This window comes from Cupressus sempervirens, chromosome 5 (genome assembly GCF_028749045.1).
Source record: "Cupressus sempervirens isolate cs-2001-9-10 chromosome 5, ASM2874904v1, whole genome shotgun sequence".
Lineage (NCBI taxonomy): Eukaryota > Viridiplantae > Streptophyta > Pinopsida > Cupressales > Cupressaceae > Cupressus > Cupressus sempervirens.
The window spans coordinates 503,275,713-503,298,667 of NC_143122.1; the positions used below are offsets into that span (position 1 = coordinate 503,275,713).

General features: G+C 33.9%; 1 protein-coding gene across 1 annotated transcript in view; it reads left to right on the plus strand.

The window, feature by feature from the left end:
• MGP2 (MALE GAMETOPHYTE DEFECTIVE 2) overlaps window positions 1–14,003 on the plus strand; it is a 66,716-nt gene extending 52,713 nt beyond the window's left edge. The window contains exons 10-11 of the mRNA XM_089831551.1: window positions 12,606–12,687; window positions 12,914–14,003. Coding sequence (XP_089687677.1) covers window positions 12,606–12,687; window positions 12,914–13,303 — 472 coding nt within the window. The 3' untranslated portion in view covers window positions 13,304–14,003. The remainder of the gene's footprint in view (window positions 1–12,605; window positions 12,688–12,913) is intronic.
• Window positions 14,004–22,955: the final 8,952 nt, after the last annotated feature.

Sequence of the window (22,955 nt, forward strand, 5' to 3'; positions counted from 1 at the left end):
TGCACCCCTAAAATGCAAAAGCAATAAAAAAAACCCCCCTCAAAATTAAACCCAAACTGATACCAGATTTGAAAAGTAGACAAAAAATCATGCACCCTCAAAAAAAGCATTTGAATATGTGTCCTGATGAGCTTGAACTAAGCCTTTGAAGTTGCAAAAATTGGGATTTGTGATTTGCAAAAAAGTTCAGGAACAAAGATCTCAAACATCTTGCACTTGTGTAGATCATGAAATTCTACCCTAAAACAAAAAAAAATTGCTTGAAAAAAGGAGTCTGTACGAGGGAGATATTCCTGTTTGAAAATCAACTTTGTAATTATTTTTCTTGAATCGTCGCCATTGCACCTCCAAAAATCAAATGACTCTAGATTTCACCTCAGATGTCTGATTTTGATAAAACAAAAGTTGATTTGGGGGTTTTTCGACCTTCTGAATATGATGCCAACATCTGATTTGCACCACCAAGCTCCAATCTTGACCTACAAAAAAAATTCTCTCCAATGCCTATGCAATGAAGCTCCCGTAGCTCTGATATCATGTAAGAATTTGGTATAGCTCTGATACCATGTAAGAATTTGCCTTAGGCAATAATTCAACACCAAGATCAAGAAATTCAGTAGATAGCACAAGAGAGACAAATGAGAATGAAATGAGAATGGATATCAAATGATTGAATATGAGATAAATACACACTAGAAGTGCCTGTATATAAAGGCATCTAGAATGACTCGGAGTTAGCACAATGATAAGCCTCACAACTAACCACATGTCCACTGAGAGTGGATTATCCTCCATTGAGCACATGATTTTGTGCGATGATGAGAGGATAAGCTTACATAGGTGTATCTCATAAAGAGATGTTCTAGACACCATGTGTTCAATTAGAGTGCAAACAACTATGTTGTCTACATGACAACTTAGTTGAATATGCAAATTCCTGTGTTGTCAACAAAACAACTCACATGACTATGCATACTCTTAGGGGTCTACATGACAACTAATAAAATAATACATTTAACCTAAGCTAACTTAAGTAAAGTGTAAATAGTAATTAATTGTTTACACTAACAAGAGTTGTGGCATCTTTGGTACACTATGACAACACTCACAAGATGGTTGAGGATTTCTATAGGAAGACACAAAGGGAAGAGAGGAGATTGGCCTGTTGTTGATCTGCAGGTGGTCAAAATAGCCCTTGAATATATGAAATTAGATTGCTTATGTTTGCTTTCCGACAAGGATTACACTCTTAAGGTTCTTGGATCCTATATCAACCAATTGAATAAAGAAAGGAGTGAGATTAAGGAGCTCAACAAGGTGCTTAATTATGTTTGTGAGGCATTGTTTGATATTTAGTTTTCTCTTCAAAGAACGGAAAATCAGATTCAGAGCACAAATCATTTTAGGGAACATGAGGATAAAGAGGCATGAATTTTTCCTAAAGGTAATTGATGAACTTGATAGCATTCAACCAAGTTCCAACACTTAAGATCACATTCAACTTATAGACAACCCTTTGTTTGAGGTAGATGCTGTTTGGATTTCCGATAACCAACTTTTTGAGGTAGAGAGAGTTCCTCTTGATTTCTAGGAAGAGGATGCCCTTGACTTCAGAGATTCAGATCAAGCTACAGTTCTTAAGAACGAACTTGGGTCACAAGATTGGTGTGGTGAAGTGACTACTGCTGCCTCTCTTTCATTCAACCTTTACATGGTACCGAAGTCTAACTTACTTATAGGTTGGATGGATTTCTTATTTTAGCAATTAAATAGGTCCTGTTGGAGGATTGAGGAGAGTCATGTGTTGATCATAGGGAATGGTTTTTCAGCTTCATTCTTATTCATAGTACCTATGTACTAGGAGGTTCTCCAGATTGATGATGACAGTTTGGTATTTGATGTGCTCAGGGTGTTGTTTTCAGCTTTTGTGCAGCTCATTTCTTACACCATCTATTTAGGTCAGGTTGTCACCATCTATTGGGTTGTGCATAGTTCATTGATACATTTCTACCTTATGATATTGGTTGGTTATGACAATAGGGTTTGGGATTTAGGTGTTGACAGTATGTATCTATGACTTATTGAGGATTTTGTTACAGTTTTGCTCAATTTGAGATTAGATGCGAGGATAATCAGAGTTATACAATTTATAGGTGCAATGATTTTTCATAGTTTTATATGGGATCCGAGGATCCGGTTGATAGATGGGTTGCAGAGTGACATCTCACTTCGCATTGTGGCCGGATTTGTTTTCAGATTGGGCTACAGGGTTACCTGCAGACTCATATGGGATCCTGGTACTGATTACTTGAGGAAACAATTTTAAGGAGGGGAGATTTGCAATGTCCCCCTTTTTGGGACATTAGAAATATTAAAGACATATTATACATAATATTAAAATTGACTTGGAGAGCATGGACTTGAAATATAAAAGGGTCAATTTAATGTTATAAAGTGGGCAAAAAGGACATAGGGAGATACGACGAAAAACTAGGAGAGAAGTCAAAGAGTCACAACTATGAGGATAAAAGTAGAAGAGACTCTTTCATTTGGATAAGCTTGATTTATTATTAGATTTTAGTTCCTCTCTTGGGAGAGTCATTAAAAAGCTTCAGCTCTCAGCTAGTATAAGGACGTAGCCCCTCGTGCCGACAGATAGTGGACACAAACCCATTGTCCTTAGAGATGTCACATCAGGTGTCTCGCATGTGCTTACATGTTCTTTTCTTAAGTTTTCCAATCTGACTGTAAAGTTGTATTTAGGATTGGATTTTGGAAGGTGGATATTGTATTGCTGTTGTATAATGCATTAACGTTGTTTTAAGGAGTTTTTATGAGAGTTTATTGGTTTTGTGTTGCTGGTTTGTAACGTATTATATATGCTTGAATTCCTGAATATTATTTTGAAAATAATAGGTTTATATCTATTGGATGATTTGTTGTTTTTTTCTATTGCTATTCGTAATACATCTGCGTATGGTTTAAGTTTTGAATATCAGTTTTGAGGAAAAAATTGAGTATACAACTATTGGGGATATTTTCTAGGATTTATATCATTGGTTTTTACTATGCAACCTCACATATATGTGTTTTGAATGTTCTCTGGGAAAGAAATCCATAAATATCTAGTTAGGGATATTTCATCCATGCACATAAACTATAAACAATTTAATAATCAAGATGCGACAAATCAAATATATATACACAATTCTAAACTAGTCCAGGTTGTGCTTTAACTCCTAAGGTCGGGTAGACAGAATGGACACAGATTCAAAAATAATTAAATAATGCCATAGATGACCTTGTCCACTTATTTGATATTAATTGCTTACTAAATTAAAAAAAAATGATTGTAAAGGACAAATCAACTGTAGTTTAAATCTCCATGCTTTTAATAAGAATAAACAAAAGACATTTTATTTTATTTTATTATTAAAATAAAATACTTGAATTCATATTACAAAGCCATATTATAAGCACCTTATCCTCCCTACAAATGCTTTCTTTCTTCTCTTATATGCTTTTTCTTTTCTTTTGAATATGTCTTGTTTGGAATGAGAGAATTTCTTATTTATATCTATTATTCACTTATGGATGTGGCTTTTCAAAATGAAACATTATATCCTTTTCAAATTGTACTTCATGAACTCTATTGTTAGTACTTTTGCCTGATACATTTTTGAATTTTATACTTTAAAAAAAAATAAAAAAATTTCTACCTTTGGAATTAATATTTTTAAATTTCTTTATTAAACTATTACATTACATATTATAGATGCAAGATTTTTAACTTCACAATTTTTAGAAAATATTTTTTTACAAATTGATTGGGTGAACTCATTTACCTCTTATATTGGCTCAATAGATTTTATAACTCATACTTTTTAAGATTGATTTTTTATTAAGCTAATGTGATTCATATACTTTTAATAATTTTTTATTTTTTATTTTAATATTGTATTTTCTTATAATATAATTTTTGTAGTTCAAAAATACTAAAAAAATAATATTATTTATATTATATAATTGTTTGAGAAATATAATTTTATATTATTATAAAAATATTACTATTTTCATATTATAATTTATTTATAATATATCAATAATTGTATTTATTAATAATTTTTTTTAACATACTATAATAAATTTATTAAATTAAAATTAGATTTATATAAAAACTAAAGGCAAGGCAAGTATAGTGATTACATTTTTTGGTTAGTTAGAATTTATCATTTTTAATTTTCCTTATCAAACTAATACGTTGTGCATAGCATATATTCAAGATTTTTAATTGTATAATTTTGAAAAAATATTTTCCAAAGATTTGATTGGGAGAATGTCGAATTTGATGAATTTTAAAACTAATATTTTTCAAGAGTTATTTTTTATAAGTTGAATCTGATTTATTAATGTTTAATATTTTTTTTTGAATTATATACTATACTAAATTTATTAAATTATAACTAGATATATATAATAACTAAGTACAAGGTACTAAGTCACTATGTGACTAGTTATTATTATTATTAGTAATCATGAAGTTCCATATTAGTTACTTAATCTAATATGTTTGCAAAAACTATATGAATTTGCATGTTTTTTTGGAATTGAAAATTAGCTCATGATGAAAAAGGCAATGAAAAAATTCAATTTTCTTCAACAAAAATACAAATATTTATGCATTAATTGCAACTTTATCTTTTTCACAAATGTGAAAAGTGGATAAACTTTAAAAAATAAAATTATGTTTGTCTTCCATCTCACAAATATGTCCAATCAATATTAATTATTCTTATCTATTTTCCTTACCAAGTTCAAATATAGACTTCAATGTTTTAAATTTTTTATTTTAAATATATTTATTACTAGTATTACATTGATGTTTATTTTTGTAATTTGTATATAGATATTTTAATAAATATAGAGTTAAATATATTTCTTATTTTAAACACATTTATTATCTTCTACTATTTTACAATTTTACTCAACTTTTTTTTATACCATTAATACTACCCCTCAAACTTATAATTAAATTGGCAGAAATGAGTAATTGGTATTTTTATTATTATTTATATATTTCTTAAAATAATAAAATTATTAATATTTTCCAAATTCTCTTCAACTCTCTTTATTATTCTCTCTTTACTTGTCGTTATAATAACATATCCCATGGACTATAGACATCGTTGATATCAACACTAGCTTAGTTGTTAGTTGTATATATAGAGTATTCTCTCTTTACTTGTCGTTATAATAACATATCCCATGGACTATAGACATCGTTGATATCAACACTAGCTTAGTTGTTAGTTGTATATATAGAGAAAAATGTGAAAGTTTCCATACTTACATTTTTCATTCGTTACTCACTAAACACCAAAAACTGATCTTGAGCCATTTATAATAATTAAAATCTCTCCCGTCAGCTCCTCTATTTTATGTTTAAAGGGCTCCTTTTAAATTATACCATGATCTTTATACATAATCGAATCATATTCTTTTGATATAACCCCACCTTCGACAATATGAGGAATTTAATCAGTTTTGCGGCTCTGTTCATTCTCGTGCGATCCGCCTGATCACATCGGTGCTCCTGTATTAAAAACTTCATACGATTGATTGCCTTTTCTATACGAAGACTCGTGATGATACGAATTTCTTACAAACTTGGATGAAACGGCACAAAGACGACTGTGTGGTCATGACGGCATCATTGGGTGCATAAATCCACTTCTGACGTGGAGTCTCTGTAGATGTCTCTTGCCGTGTTTGATGTTGTTCAACATGTCGATGTCTTTATCTTAATTTCTCTGTGTCCTCATTGACTTATATAGGTTCGCTTACGATTAGTACCGTAGGTATCCGGAACAACTCCATGTCTGCATCGCTGTTGGTCACCCACCATTCACGTGGCCCCTTGTGTGCACAATCTTTATCCTGTGAATTACTATTCATCCACACTTTGATGGTTATTGATGACGCTTTAAAACTCTTAATAATATATTATAATTTTGACTATGCTTTATATAGTGAAAACTCCCAACGTTATCCTTTTCATGCCAGCGTGTATTTTACTTGCATGATTCTGTATGTAGTCTAAGGCCACCGTCTTTGTGATGACGAGCTAACGTCTTAAGCACAGTTTATTGTTTTAAATTGTCAGTCCTATCGTCAATCATCCATGCTTTCCACAGAGAAGTGTTCTTTGTGAGCTGCTTATTGTCCTACAATCATTTAATGCAACTTCTATTATATTTTGTGCTGATACATATTCGATTTCCTTCTTAATATTGTAACATCTCATATAATTTTGTATATATCTTCAAGATGAGCCAATAATGTCTCTCTTAAAATCTCTAATATGGCCGCCTTTTGATATGGATGGGAGTTGCACTTACACTTGTTGTTCTTATGGAGCCCTTTGAAATCAATAATACTCCAAACTTCCAACATTATTTTATAAATGGAGGCATAACGTTGTAAAAATTTGAGGTTCCATCAGAAGTATTCTTTTCTTCTCTTCTAGTTTTATTCTTTTAGGTTTCTGAAATGGAGAATGGACTCAAGATTGAAGATAGCCTGGATGGTGCATCGAATTTGACATTATGGAAATTCAGTTATTCCACTAGTAGAAAATGATCTTCTAAATTATATGAAAAGTGATGTGCCTGAGCGAACTAATGATACTGAGAAAGCTCAATGGAGGAAGAATAACAATATGGCAAGAAAGATATCGATTGGTTCTATAAAGGATAATCTTATGCCTTTTATATCCCAGTTGAACTCAGCTCAAGAAATGCTTGAGAATCTTCAAAGCTTGTATGAATTCAACAATACCAGCAGAGCTTTGGCCTTGAGACGTCAACTCCCGCATATAAAAATTGCTAAAAGAGAATTGGTTATCACCTTCATGAAGTTAACAGAATTGAAAGATCAACTTAGTGCCATTTGAGATTCAGTTGAAGATAACGACCTGGTTATGTTGGCCATGAATGGTCTCCCTCCTTCTTGAGAGGCTTTTATTCAAGACATTAGTGAAAGAGATGAACTACCCAAGTTTGATCATCTTAGAGCTGATTGCATTCAAGAGGCATGCCCCTTACAAGGAAGGGGATGGACGGAAATCTCATCATGAAAAAGATCATGTCCTTGTTGCTCAAACATCTAAAAAGAAAGGAAGCAAAGGAAATTTCAAGAATAGAGATAGAAATTCAGATTAATCTCCTGAACCGAAGAAGGATTTCTCTAGAATTTAATGTTTCAGGTGTGACAAGTATGGTTGCTTTGCTCAAGATTATTTAACAAGAGCAAAACATCATGTTGCTGCTAGAAATGTTGATGATGCTTTGCCTCATAAAGAATCTACAGATAACTCAGAGGGATTTTACTTATCTCAGTCTTTTCAAGCTAAGTTCCAACTGATAGTAATACTTGGTTGATTGATAGTGGTGCTTCTTGTCACATTACAGGATACCGAGAGCAGCTTTCTAACTTGGTGGAAAAAGATACTCTTTTACAAGTAATAATTGGTGATGATGCTTGTTATTCAATGAAAGTTGTTGGAACTACTTTTGATGTCTTGTTTGTTCAAGGAATAGAAAAAATCTGATTCCAATATCAGCATTCAAGGACAAAGGGGTATCAAGTTGCATTTGTTGAAGATAAAAGTTCTTGCATGGAAAATAAAAGCATTAGGTCAGCTTGTGAAATTGGTGTTCGTCAAGAGAGTCTATATAAATTTTCTGCTCGTCCTATTCAAGCTTTAAGCACATAATTCCATCAGTACAAGTGAGCTTTGGCACAAAGGGTTTGCTCACTTAAATTTCAGAACTCTTTCTTCCATGGAAAAGATCGTTGTTGGTCTTCTAAAGCTTAATCAAGAGCATGATTGTATTTGCAAAGGTTGTTCTCTAGGTAGCAATGTTAAAGTTCTATAAAATTGTGTCCTTTGTTTGTTTTACATCTTGTATTTATAAGTGCTCAAAGAGGTACTCACCTCTTCATGAAATAATACATCGTTTGAAAACTAATAACTAATCAGGTTCTTATGTTTTAATATTTTGCAAATAACAGTTCAACCAGTAGCTATTTGTTCTTGGAATGCTTATTGTGACAAGTTAATTTAGAATTTATAGTAACCTTTAACAGAATAACAATCCTGGGTGCTACTAGTAGTATGGATGATCTCTAAGCAAATCTGCATACGTCTCCCAAAACCTGCAAGAGACCAATAAAATATTGTTACAATATTTTAATAATGCTCTTGTAATTTAGTCATGGCAGGGATCATTTCTTAAGCACAAAAGACGAAACATCTATTCAAAAGTGTTGATGAAGATCATGTATAACTAACATCTGGCTTTGAGAGTCACGTTATGATGATCACATGGAACTTTTTAAAGAAGTGAACATGTTCTCTCCGCCTGTTTTCGGAAATTTGCCCAGACTGTGATTATCATTATCATGCTTTCCCACTTTTATCTTTATATTTATCGCTGTCAAGTATGATTTGCAATCATTGGCTGGCTTTCCAACTTGCATAACGGAATCAATTTTAACATGCATTCTTTGCTATTCCTGCTAAAGGAAGGAACATTTAGTTTCTGATTTTTAATCTCTTTCTTCTTCGAAGCCATGTAATGAGCATTTCAATCCACATATGGACCTTTCGAAATGTGAGATCAGTATTTTTATCAAGAATACTCCCAGCCAGAGGCACTTTTCCAATCTTCTCTCCTCTGCTAATGTCGTTTTCAACTGAATATCTTAGCAGCCAGATGATTGCACAGTTTATCGATTCTGTATTGAGGAGTTGGTTCCTGAAGTTGTAACGGTAAAATGGATGCAGCAGATTCTTTGCTGATTGCACAAGCATACTCACTGTAAACAGAATGAACATCACACATTGATCAGATCAATACGATTTGCAATAATATGAGAAGTATATTGTCGGTGGGGGTCCACAATTGAACAATCTCAGTTTGATCTTAATTTCATTGGGACTCTGATTGTGTCCCTTCATCATGCTCCGCATTGGGTAGACATTGTGATCCCTCGTTTTGAATTTTTTCTTCATGTGTGAATTATGAACAGTTAGTCTTCTAAATAATTGCTTGGGAATGCATTTTAAATTCAACTGTTATCCCCATCTTGCTGTCAACACAATAACCGGACAGTAAATTATCTTATCTGAATATATAATAAAAGACCTCAAATAATACTGATATGACCATAAAAATTTGTTTTTAAATGTAAGAAACTTAGTATACTGGATAATATAAATAATGAATTTTAAACAGTTAAAGGGAATGATCCGCTAAGGCCCATATCCTGTATCCAATCAGATGTAGAACTGAAAGCTGACATAATGCCCTGATCATTAGTGTGCTTCTTAAATGCCACCGATGCATCATGAAGTCTTTGTAATGATTTTACAGTGCTTTGTTCGGTACACAAGATTTCTTCCAAATGTCTGCTGCAACTTTTCACAGTCCGAATCCTATGCTCATTCCGTCATACCCACAGAACACTATATCCTGTCTCAAGTCACAAATATATCCTTTTAAAAGGTTCAAGAAAAATAGAATTAAGGAATCATAGATGATGCTAAAAATGGAGGATTTAGTTTGTGAAAAATCAGGCGCCATCACATGGAAGGAGTCCCAGAAAGACTTTGGATTTCATAAACTTCTTGTTTTTACTTTGCTCAACTAAATTCAAAAGATTGTTGTAAAAACGAAAAAAATGTATTCTGAAATAAGAGAACACAACAAGAAGAATGCCTACTTTGAAAGAAGAGAGTATGGTGAGTGTAACATCTGGTCAATTAGCTTAGAGTATATAATTTTAGTTTTCTATTTAGTATTAGTTGTTTTTAGTAACAGTAGATATGGGGATCCCTTAATTAGGAGAGACTATGTCTCACATGCTGTGGTTGGAACTAGTGTTTTGCAATTGATCCTTAAAATTGTCAGTTGCAAAATATCCACCCAACAAAAGGTATGCTAGGATGCCGAAGTTTTATCTTAATAGGAATTAAGGAAATGATAGAGTAGGGTGGAAAATAGGAGGAAGGGAAACTGTAAGCTTGGACATAAGCACAGTTCCTTATAAGTTTGAACATAAAACACCACATAAAATTATTGATTTCTTTGCAACTTCCAATGCATGATAGGCACATGGGGACAACAAAGGACAACTGTTAGGAGAATTAAATAAATGGAGACCTATCCTAAGGTTTCTTAAATTGGTTAGGCTTACAAGCTCAAAGGGGCTAGGACTCAAGTACAATTTGCATTATGGGTATCCGAATAGAGGTGTGTAATAATTTTTTTGAGGGCTGTCTCTATTTCTTTGTGTAGTATTAGCTGTCACGATGGGCTTTCTGTTCTAGTAATTTGGTGGATAATGCCTCATTTCATCAATTGATTAGGATGTCATCATTTGTGGCACTCAATTGATTACCAATCACTATTGATACTCTTTAGGATTTCAGCAATCCTGATTTCTGGCAGCAGAAGACCTTACATATTATCAACGGGAGGCTCTTTCAAATCCCAAAGTATAATTGGTCCTCGCACAAAATGGAACAAAATGACAGACAGATCCATAGAAGTGAGAAGTTTGACACAGGACATTGGGTATATCTAAAGCTACATGCATTCAAGCGTTTGTCTCACAAGCAATTAAAGGAGTACTTATTAGCACCCATATGGCCATTTAAGGTGCTTTAGTTGATTGGAATTGTCATTTACAAATTGGAGCAGCTAATATTTACAAACATACGCCCAGCATTTTGTGTATCATGTTTAAACAAGGTTTCCAATTTAATTAGAGCTTCTAGTGTTAAAAGATAAAAAGGAAGAGCCATTTTGGAACTTGAGACCACTTAAACAAAAGGCAAAGGTTGGAAGTAGTATCCTTTTCAAATGGAGAACTATTCACTCAAAGGTGCCACTTGGGTAGATGAAGGGGTTCATTAAGTACCTTGGACTAAGCATTATGGATTTGCCTTTTGCAGAGAAACATATTATGCCCTTAATCCATTGGTACAACTGGAATATATGCTCTCCAAGTTGGACATACATAACCCTTGATCTAATGATGATATTTATAGGAGTTAGTGAGTTAATTATCATATTGGAAGTCTTACTGTATTTTTAAAGGTTGTCTCTCAAAGTGGCTTAGTCTAATAGTCACCTATTCTGTTGTATTTCACTCATATTGTATGTGGGCCTGCTGCATTCTGCTATTCTACCTTTGGCTCATATTGGGAGTCTTGTAAAGTTTTTGGAGCCTGTCTCCTGAAAGTGGCTTAGCCTAATAATCACTTGTTCTGTTCTATTTCAATCATTGTGTGCTGGTCTGCTGTACTCTGCTAGCCTATCTAGACTATCTTATACATCTGTTATGAATGTTGATTTTCTGCCCTTGCCCAGTTGGACTAAGTAAATCTTACCTGACACTTGATAAATACATGTTTGAAACTAAGTCCTTTGCTCAATTTGATCAATCATGAAGTTGAGGATGGTGGAGGTTCTTGTTGTTAAGTGTTGCTTCCAGCTGTCTTGATACTTATTTTAAAATTTTCGTCATCACTAATACCTGCCATCATCATGGGTATCATGGGTATCTTTTATATCTGTTATAAGGTTAATTATTCTAGACTTAACTAATAGGTGCCATCGCCATGGGCATCTTTTATATCTGTTATAATGTTAATTATTCTAGACTTAAACTAAGAAAATCTAGCTAACACTAGATTAATACATGTTTGAAACTAAGGCGTACCTTTCCACAACTTGTCCAAGGACAAAGACGATGATGGGGGAAGGCAACCTTCGTGTTGTTTTCAGCTATCTGGATATGTTGTTTAAAATTATAGTAATCACTTATACATGCATTGTGGATTTTTTTAATTTTGCGAGTTCTTGACACTGATATCTAGAAAGTTGTTAAGAGGATTGGATTTTAACAGCAATTTGTGTTTGATTTTTAATATTTGCACTTAAGCTTAGCCTTTTAATTACGAGTTTTTAACCCTAGGTAGTTGATAGATGGAGTTGATTTTTTTTCCCTCTCCTTGGGTTACTCCTTTACGCCTAAATACAAGAATATTTTCCATGCATACATGATTAAGCTAGTAGAATTCCAGGTGAAGGGTATCACCATCAACTACAACATTCCTGCAATTTACAGGGGCATCTTGAGCAGCCATGATCATATAAACATATTGGTACAACTAAAAATAAACCTTTAAAGCACATTCAACATTTGTACATGCATTTTCACTACATGTTTTTGAATGCATTGTTGCATGGGAAATGAAGTAAAAAACAGGGTATAGATGGGTTAACAATTTTGAGATATGAATAAGAATTTCTTTCGAATATAAAGTGGATAATTTTGTCTCTGAGAGGTGATTGGGAGAGGCAAATTGTGTGTGGTGTGCTTGCTTTTTATTTTCTGCTACCTTTAGAATTGCACTTCACTTTATGGATATTTTTCGTGAAGATGGCCAGGGATAATCTCTGCAATTTTGAAGGCTATTTGCTGAAAAAAGGTTAATCCATAATGGTTTTCACAACTCTTTAAATTTGGTGCAGGACACGCTATTTTTCAAGTCCACGAAAAGGACATAATCCATTGCAGGGACGGGCTTATTACCAGCTCCTTGAATGCCTTGGGGTGAGTTCAGAATGTTTATAATTGTGTTTGTTGATCACTCTTAAGTCATATCAACAACAATCATATCAATAGCATTAAAATATTGAGGTGGTATTCGTTTAATGCTGTTTCTGCAACTGTTGTACCACTTGACTTCATGACTAAACTTTTCAGTTTTCGCTTCAATTTATCTCTTTCAAAATTTCTTACGTTTCAGTTGCTCTGGTTTCTTTAATGCTCTCCCCAGATAATCAGAATACATTCTCCAATGCGAGAACAGAGGAAACAAGATTGGTCAGTGATTCCGAGTCGAGCAATGATAAACAGGGCGCTTACTGCCGTGATGAGGTTGAATGGGTTCAAAAATGAACATCCAGATAGTGTTGGACCCTTCAGTTCATGCAAGGTTTGGGCAACTGCGTCTTCTAAAATTGCTCCCATCACAGGGTCCCCAAACATGAGCCTTGTACGTAGGAGCTCCAACTACAGCAAATGGGAGTTACTAAATTTTAGGGATTTGCGCGATGAAGCACGTGCACACTACAGAGCTATGAAAGGTGTTACAATGTACAAGCTAGATGGAAACAAACTGAACGATCTTGTGTGTGTGAAGCATCCTTTGGAATCAGAGGCATGATTTGATGCGTACTGGGTAGGATTGCTGCTGTTAAGAGTTATTTTAATTGCCACGTTGAGCCCAAAATAGACTGGATCAAATTCGTCCAGAAATATTACTGTGCTTCTGCATAATTTGCATTCAATTCCGAGGATTTTGTAGGCTTCAGTTATTTATGGGGCAGTCTTAATCATGGATTATTGTGGCAAGATTTGATAGATACCTTGTGAAACAATGCAATGAAAAAACTGTTGAGGATTTCTGGCAATCATTTTTTCCCCCGCTGGAGATGATTATTGAGTAAATAGTAGCAATTCAAGTTTGCTTCCAGCAGAGCTTAGCAATCTTGTGTAGATGGAATCAGATACTGTTTGCATCTGCATGGTGAGAGAGTGAGAGAGTCGTATGTATGCCGATTTTGCTTCCTGACAATTCTATTTGAAGCAAAGTTATTGCCGAGTTTTTATTTGAATCATTTTACTTGTGATTCGCTGCTCACTCAATCTGTAAAAAGATCTTCCTTTCTTCAGAGTAGTTAATTGTGTTTTGCCGTCATTGCAACAGTTGCCAACAATAGAATTAGCATGTGACAGACATTGTCTGTGTTATTACTAACATTACTACAGGAGCCCGCAGTCAAATTAGCATGTAACAAGAATATTGTGTTAGATGAAGATGACGCACTTTCAGATTAATGAATACCATTTATTTATTTCTCTCACTTTGAATCAGTTTTTTCCAAGGTCACCGGGAGACGGGGAGACTTTGAGGTCTCCGGTACTGGTACTGGTACCGGTACGGCAATTTTTCAAATAGGAGACGGGGGGGTACTTGGAGACGGCAATTTTTTTTTTTAAATTTAAAAAAAATAAAATAAATTTTTAATAGTTTAAACTTAAAGAGTCTAATACTAAAAGTAAATACAAAATTTCAAAATTTCAAAATAGTAATACCGTAAGACTAAAAGACTAAAGTAAATAATAAATTAATAATACTAGTGTTGTCACATTAAAAATTAAAATAGATTCATAGAGTCAAACTGTCAAAGATTATAATAATAATAAGCGGTCAGATACAGAAGTACATTACTGAAATAGATTTTAAAACCTGACAAATTGGCATTGCTACAAAAAATTTGTGAAAATTATTGAATTATTCAACATCGATGCATGCATAGAGACACACTTAGGATTTCTATTTTCTAACTAAGAGTTAGGATTGCTTAGTTTAAAAGGGAGTAAATCATTTTGTAATAGTGTTTTTTTTCCAGTTACACAGATTCAACTAACAAAGATTCCTATATTGGTACTAGGATATTGCCAACAGCAGATAAACAGGTACGAATAACAAATACGACTTATACATCAAACTGAAACATGATATCCTCTTGAAAAAACAGAAATATGGGACCAAATACATTCATGTTAACATACATAAAACCTCTAGTCTATCACTGTTATCGCTGAGTCTTTATCAGCAAATAGATGCTTGGTTTTCATGAGGAATAATACTATTATCAAGCATTTGCACATCAGATTTCTGTAACATACGTAATACTATCTTCTAATGCACTAACAACAGTTTTTGCACCCTAATTCCTCAGCCGCATAAATTTATGTGATTTGGGATCTTTACTGCAATTCTGTACAGCTTCCAATATGTTGTCTTAGACTTGTATCGTGTTCCTGTAGGTGACGTCCATCACCAAGCAGTTGTTACGGAATTCATATAGTACCTTAGATTTTTGCATTAAAAACATTTAAATGAGGGCTAAAATATATAAAATTATTTAATATTATATTTTACATTTATATTTTATCAGGAGACTTTGGAGAGACTTCACTTTTTGGATTAGGAGACGGGGAGACTTCAGGAGACTTCGTCATGAAGTTTCCAACCTTTTTTGAGGTCTCCGGAGACGCGAAAAGTCTCCGAGACGCGTCTCGGTCTCCGAGACGCCACTTTTAGGGGGGAGACGGGTCTCCTGGTAACCATGGTTTTTTCCAGAATGATAATTCATTTGATATTATTATAATTTGTATCAAAGTAATATTCTTACATATTGTATTAGTACCAAGTGAGCATGAGATCATTTTTGAGAAATTCGTTAAAAAGAGTTAACTTTTGGTTTGATGTGTTAAAATGTTTGGTCACGTTTTCCATTGTTTTGAAAAATTGGAAGGAATTAAAATAAAGTTTGAGATATGTTTTTCATCTTGTATTACATTTATAATAACATAGTGTTATTGAACCTTGATGTTTGCATTTGTACTCAGTAAAATTATGTTACGAAGGTAGCTATCCAATATTTAGAGGTCTAGTGGAAAGCACAACGATAAGAAGAATAATATGACACGCTTAATGTAATAGAATGAATAAAATAATTGAATTGACTTTATTAAATCAACAAGAATGATATTATAAAGGAGATGCCATGGTTAAATAGATCAAGATAAGGACCACGAGCTTATGAAATGATACATAAAGTGATAACGTATCATCCACATAAGGCAAAAAAGTGAAATGTTTATGTCAATTGAAGGTGGACCATCGTTCAAAGTGGAAAGGTGTTTGTGTCGCATATGCACTAAAGATTGATTGATTACCTTTCATATGTAGAAAACTATTTGTGCAATATTTTACAGTGTAAAATGTGTCTAGCCTTCAAAATAACATATGTCCATAGACAAGGCAATAAGGACCAAATTAATGATGAATTGGCTTCATTGGAGGACTTCAAAATAACACATGTCCATAGACAATGCAACAAGGAGGCTAACGAACGATGAGTTATCAAATTGGGCATGAACATTCAACATGCACGAAAGCATCCTTGGGGATTTTCAACACTTAGGGATGGATGAAGGAAATCTATGGTAATCATTTATTCCCTTCTTTTGGCGACAAGCAACAAGAATTCATTATTTACAACATGTTTATGTTGGTAACAAATAGATGTGAGTTTATGTTGCTTTGGTGCAAATACCAGACAACTCCTGGCACTCAGAGCAGTTATGACAGAGAGAGAGACCGATTTGTATGCTCTTAAAACTTAGAAGTGGGTATTTATTTTTTAGGTTGTACATTTTGGTGAAGATCTCTATAAGATTTGTGGTGATGTAGAGCTCTTTCACCCCCACATACCCCAAACAACAAAACCCTTACCATTGACATAGGCCAAGGAAAAGAATGGACAAGACATTCAACTCTGTGTACAATATGCTATTTGAAAGTGTCTTGGTTTTGTTGGGAGAAATGTTCTGTGAACTGGAAAATCGATACATAACAAACACAAGCATCTGCTTAATGATAATGGCATCGACATTACAATCAGGCGAGGACGAACCCATTATCGGGTTAAAAATGGTGACCATTATTCCCAGGGAGGCATTGCAAGGGTTAGATGAAATTCAAGAAAATTCAATCCCAGGATTGCGAATCAATCTTGGTGATAAATATCGTGGCTTGGTAAATATTAAAAAGATAAAGTATACACCCTTTGTATGGCATTTTGATGAGAGGCACAAAAACAAAAGGCTTAGGGAAGCTCAAAAGGGGTGGTTGGGGTTGAAGATGGTGGTAATGATTCGCTTCCTAGATGAAGACATTGACATGATAAAACATGATTTTGGGTAGACTGAAGAGGATGAGGCTAGGCTATAGGAGTGGCTCTAGAAATGGAAACAAAAGGTTGAAGGTGGCGACGACTTCATAGAAGCTAAAGTAAATGCATGGTTGCCCAAATGCATTGGTGGTGAAATTGAACAACGAAGGCATTAAGAGATGGTTCAAAGTCTCTCCATTACTGTGGGTTTATTTTTGTAATGGACTAGTTTTGTTCTGTTATAGGGGATATCCTCCATAAGTTGCTATATACCTTGGACTGTTAGTGTTTTGGCCAACTTTTGAGAAAATCTAAGAGATTATTGGGGAATGCAGTTGGCCAATTAAGTTTCTAACATAGCCATTGCCAACAATTCCTAACGTATAAGCATTTGAACAAGTGTTCAATAGTTTTGGAAGCATTTTGACACAGAGATGAACCCCCATAACAAAACAAAAACAAGTGTTTGGCAGTTTCAGAAGCATTGTTCTATTTGCACTGGCTAATCTCCCTTCATCTTAATAATTGTACTTCCAATAGTATGAGCTACATCTTGGCCAAAGGAATCCAAGTAACATAAGAAGTTTCCAAAAGAACATATCAACAATTGGTCGACAATACATTTCTTCCAGGCGAAAGCTCAATGGAATAGGCACAAAATTTAAAACATATAATGAAAATCATCATAACAAAAAGTAAATTCATCCAAATTAGAGATCTTTTTTCTTAACATGACCCCTGAAGTAGAAAACAATTGATGTAATCTAATGAGATATAGAAAAGGAACATTCCCTTGTACCTTGGTATCCTTTTAGAAAAAGACATTAGAAAAGGTAAATCTTTAAATCTTATCTCAAAAAAGTTAGATAAAAAAATGGAGAGCTGGAAAAGAAAATGGCTAACCAAAGCAGGTAGGTCAACCATGATAAAAGCAATTCTATTAGCTTTACTGACATACCAGATGTTATGTCTCCCACTTCCTAAAGGAGTAAAAAGAAATTTAGATCATAACTTAAAAAATAAATTTTTGGCAAGGTTTGACATATAGAAAGAAACAAACTTTGACAAATGAGGCTTTGGGAGGTAAACTAATATGGAGAATGTACCAAGAAAATGAACTTGAACAACATAGATTCGTTATCCCCTTTTTAGACTAAAAACCCACCAAAAGGACCAAAGTTTGGAACTTTATGATGAATTGTCAACCGCTTATTGCTAACAATCTTACATGGGACATAGGTTTAGAGGAGGATGCTCTGTTTTGGGAAGATTCATGGGATAGGTTTTCTCTCGTAGATAGCTTTAACTTGCCTGTTAATATAAAAAATACCCTCTCTAATCTTTGGGGGCACCGAGTAAGTGATTATAAAATCAAATCTAATGATAACTAAAATAAGGGTTGGCAATAGAAATTCTTGGAAGAAACCTCATTGTCTAACCGAGTTAAACAACAATTTGAACAACTTTTAAATAAAAGAATAGTCAATCACAAGAAAAGGAAGGACATGCTTAAACTACAAAGCCTCAAAGGATGGTAATTATAATGCTAAAAAATGATATGAAAGGATATCTAACTCTCAATAATGGGATAAGATTTATATTCCTCTCAATCTATGTTGGGACTTGGTTTGTCTTCCTAAGGCTGGTATCTTCCTTTGGGTGGCCCTTTAGAAGAGAATCTTAACAACAAGACTCGACTTGTTCTCTCCTAAGTGTGGAAGCAAAAGATGGTGGAGCCGAAATCAAGGAGTAGCGATGGGCTTGCCACGCGTCAAGAAAAGAGATCTCTAATTTGGATGAATTTATTTTTTCCTAATGCTTCCATATAATGTGTCAAGTGGAATCTTGGGCAGAGTCTAGTGAGTGTGGAAGGAGAAGTCAGTGGTACCAAAACCAAGGAGCAACAATGGGCTTGACAAGTGTCAAGAAAAAAATCTCTGATTTGGGTGAATTTATTTTTTGTCCTGATGCTTCCATATTTTTTTTTATTTGTTTAAAATTTTATGCCCGATCCATTAAGCTTTTGCCTTAAGAAATGTATCATTGACAAATTATTAATCTATTATTTTGGGAACTTCCTTTGTTACTTGGATTCCTTTGGCCAGGAGGTGGCTCATACCGTTGGAAATGCAATTTTTAAGATGAAGGGAGATTAGCTAGTGCAAATAAAATCCACAAACATTCACAAGGGTGATAGAGGATTCAACAAAAAAAAAATACAAGAATTGGTAGAAGAGAAGGAAGAGAAAGAGGAAGATGACACCATTGCTCTAAGTGATCAAAATATGAGTAGTAATCTAGACATCCTAGGCATTGCAACAAACTTGGAAGGCTTAGAACATCCAATATATTGAAAACAAGGCAAAAAATGAGGAAGGAAGTCCTTAGTTGAACTTAGAGAAACTACAAGCATGGTTGGCCAAAAAAGAAAGAGATCAATGATTTACTTCATTCTGGGAAGGGGAAGTTCCTTTCTACGGAGCCATGAAGCTAACTACATGGAATGTTAGGGGCTTAAATGCTTCGAACAAAAAATGTTTGCTCAAGTGCAATTTATCTCTTTTTGAATATGACATAATATTAATACAAGAAACTAAACAAAACAAAGAAGAGGAAGAGAAATTTAGTAGGAAATTAAGAGTCTAGAAAATAGAAATGGTAGAGTCAATAGGGGCTTTAGGAAGGATTGGGGTCCTATGGGATCCAAGAAAGGTCACCTTTACATTACAAATATCCAAAAATAATTGGATGCATGGAAAAGTAAATAATTTTAGAAGTAGGCTTTACACTTATTAACATCTATGGATCAATTCCTTATTAACATCTATGGACCAATTCCAACAACAAAGAACAGAGGAGTTTGGAATGAGATCAACGATTATATGGAAGCAAATCCTAGGGAGACCTTCTTTTTGGGAGGAGACTTCAATGTGCTTTTGAATCTATAGGAAAAACCTAGAAGCCCTAAGACAATTGCAAAGGTAATGATAGATTTTAAAAATTAATTTGCAAATAACAATCTATTAGATATCCTAACCTCCAATGGGGTTTATACATGGAACAACGAAAGGTTAGGATTCTGTAATATAGCACAAAGATTAGATAGATTTATTTTTAGAGGGGGTTTCAACTACATTTAATTTCTCCTTCAAAATGATATTCTCCCTAGTGTAAGATCTGACCATTTTCTAGTAGGATTATAGATAAACCAATTATCCTTGTGGGTTCTATTTCTATAATGGATTAGAAAACCTCCAAAATTGCTGAAAATTGGCAAGAAGATCCTAAAACCACTTTTTGGGTGCCATAAACAATCGACAGTGCAGAGACCAAGAGGACCCAAGCATAGAATGATGAACCCTTGTTGCAGAACACAAAACACAAATCACATGAGGTTAGAGGGCTGAATAAAAATGCTCGCTAACTATTAAAATCGTAGGTGTAAAGGTCGACATGGGGCTCAAGAAAGTACAACATCAGTGGCAGAAAAAGATCTGTGCATAGGAAGCAAGGCCCAAGGGCACGCAAGGTGGCAGAGCCTCTTGGGTAGGGTCCACTGCATATGGAAGGGAAAACCGGTGCTGCCAAAACCAAGGAGTGACAATGGGCCTGACACATGTCAGTAGGTTTTGGTCTCATTAGAGGGCTTGCCCAATATTAAATTGTCTTTTCCTTCAAAAAAAAAATGTGTCCCCTCCTATATGAAAATATATGCTTATTAAAGATGCATGCACTTTCGCATAAAAATTAATTTTCCTTTTTTAATTAAAAAAATCACTATCTCAATTAATTATTTGCCTTTTTTAATTAAAAAAATCACTATCTATCACAGAGAGTGCATGGTATAATGCAACTTTGGCACTGGCTAATAAGAGTAATTCAGTATCATGCACTGGACCAAAAAAAAGACATGGAATCCTTCAAGTGAAGGCAATTAGCTGTAAGGAAAATAACTGGAATGACTATTTGCCTGAATATCTAGAATGGGAATTATGTTGTGGAAGCACTTGTACATGCTCCAAAGGATAAAGATGACACATAGACATTCTGAATAAATCCAATGAAGAATCCAAATTTGCTAGAATAAATATTGTAAAGAATGTAAACTTGTGAAGCTTTGACCTAGATTTTGATTATGAATACAGGACACAGAAGTACCCAGCAAAAGATCACATGTCACCAAGTAATAAACTCATTCAGATTTTCTTGCAAATCCATTCGAAAATTGTCTCCTACAGCAGTATACGGGTTAGAAAAGCACATCTTCAGTGAAGAAGAAGTTCATCCATCAATAGAAATCCCAAACAGCAAAGTCAAAGCTCCAACATACGTATGCATGGTAGCAAGTAGAAACAGTAAATAAGTTTTCAGCAAGCAAAGCTTTATGACATCCAAATACAAATAGGAGCCCATGCAATAAGATTCAACAAATCTAAATTCTTACCTCTGTGGCTACAATGGAAGGTGCACAGTCACGGGAAAATGAAAATTCATTCAAGGCAATTACAATGGTGCTGTGCGACAAAACAAAATATGTACAGATCTGATATTAAAGAAGAGAGAAACATTTTGTTATACCTCTCTGTGAATGCAGCAAACATTCCATGTCATTATCTTCAAATGACAGTGAAGCATTACGAGAAAGACTGAACAGCTACAAATGCCAGCAAACTCCAACAACAAATCACCAAGATGGCATGTATAGAACCATTGCTGTAGCTCTTCTCCTATTCCAAAGTGAAAATGCAAAAAAATGGATATGTCTTATGATATAACAGTTTTGAAACCCTAGCCATAGCCCCAAATCATAATTTATAACATTTGGAATCCGATGGAAGTGGAGTGTATCGGGTTTTATTAACCCATAACAGTATTCATTAAATCATATAATGTTATTTGTTACTTTACATTAACATTAAGTAATATAAGAATATATCGCTTGAAACTAAAATGATATATCATTATGTTACTTAATGTTAATGCATTTTTTAAAAAAATTTGCAAACATTGTAAATAATAATAATTAGTTGATGTTATTATAAATCAATTAATTATTATTAATTTGTGCAAATTTTAATTCAAATGTTGAAGTCCATTTTCGAATTTGGGGAAATTAGAAATTGAAAAGTCAAAATGTGACTAGGTCTATGAAGGTGAGGTGTCTTTTTGATAATTGAAGGGTATTTATTAACTGTTGGAGCGTTTTTAGGGCAGTTTTGAGTGAGTTATTGGATTCATTATAAGGTAGTGGAGTTTTCTTAGGGGTAGGACTTAATTTTGTGAGTTATTGAGTCCTTGTTTTTAGGCTATCCTTCTGCATTCGACCCATGGGGGTAGAAAATTGTACTTAATGATTTTTCGAACTCAGTTTAAAGGGTTATGATTTTATGACTGAGTTTGGAGACATCTTTGGAGTCTTGAGCTTTGTTACAGAGTCTGTAATTCAACATTTTGAAGAAATAATGCTAGTGACAGCAGTGTGATTATGCCCTATGAAGTAAATTGTCAAGTTCTTTTTCCTTTCTACAAATTCTGTGTGTGTTTTGAGTGATTTGATAAGTTAACCTGTGAATGTTTACATTATTCCTTATTTTCTGTCTCATTCCAACACCTTTTTGTGGAAAAGTAAGTCTGCTTGCAGGTTATGATATGTGTTTATAGGTGAAATTAGTCAAAGTGAGATAGTAATTTATCCTCTTTTTGTAGTTTTAGTTTTGAAACCTTATCATAAATCACTTGTGCAAGCCTTTACAAGAAAATGTGCTTCATCTGTATTTGATAGAACTACAATCCTCTTTGTTACATGTGTGTTTTGTCTTCATAGTAACTTTTGGTGTATCACCTCTTTTCTTAGTTTAAGTCTTAGGTTTTAGGTTTATTTTCTACACTTTCTTACCTTTTCCCTCTAAGTTTTCATTAAGTTTTAGAGTGTTTCACTGAAAGATATAATAGGAGCCGGCCTAGAATCTGGAGGTTTCATTTCATTATCCAGTCTCACGTAATGAAATGATTCCTATGTTAAGTAAGGATTACTGAACATTGCCAGTTTAGTAGGGTGCAAATCTTGAA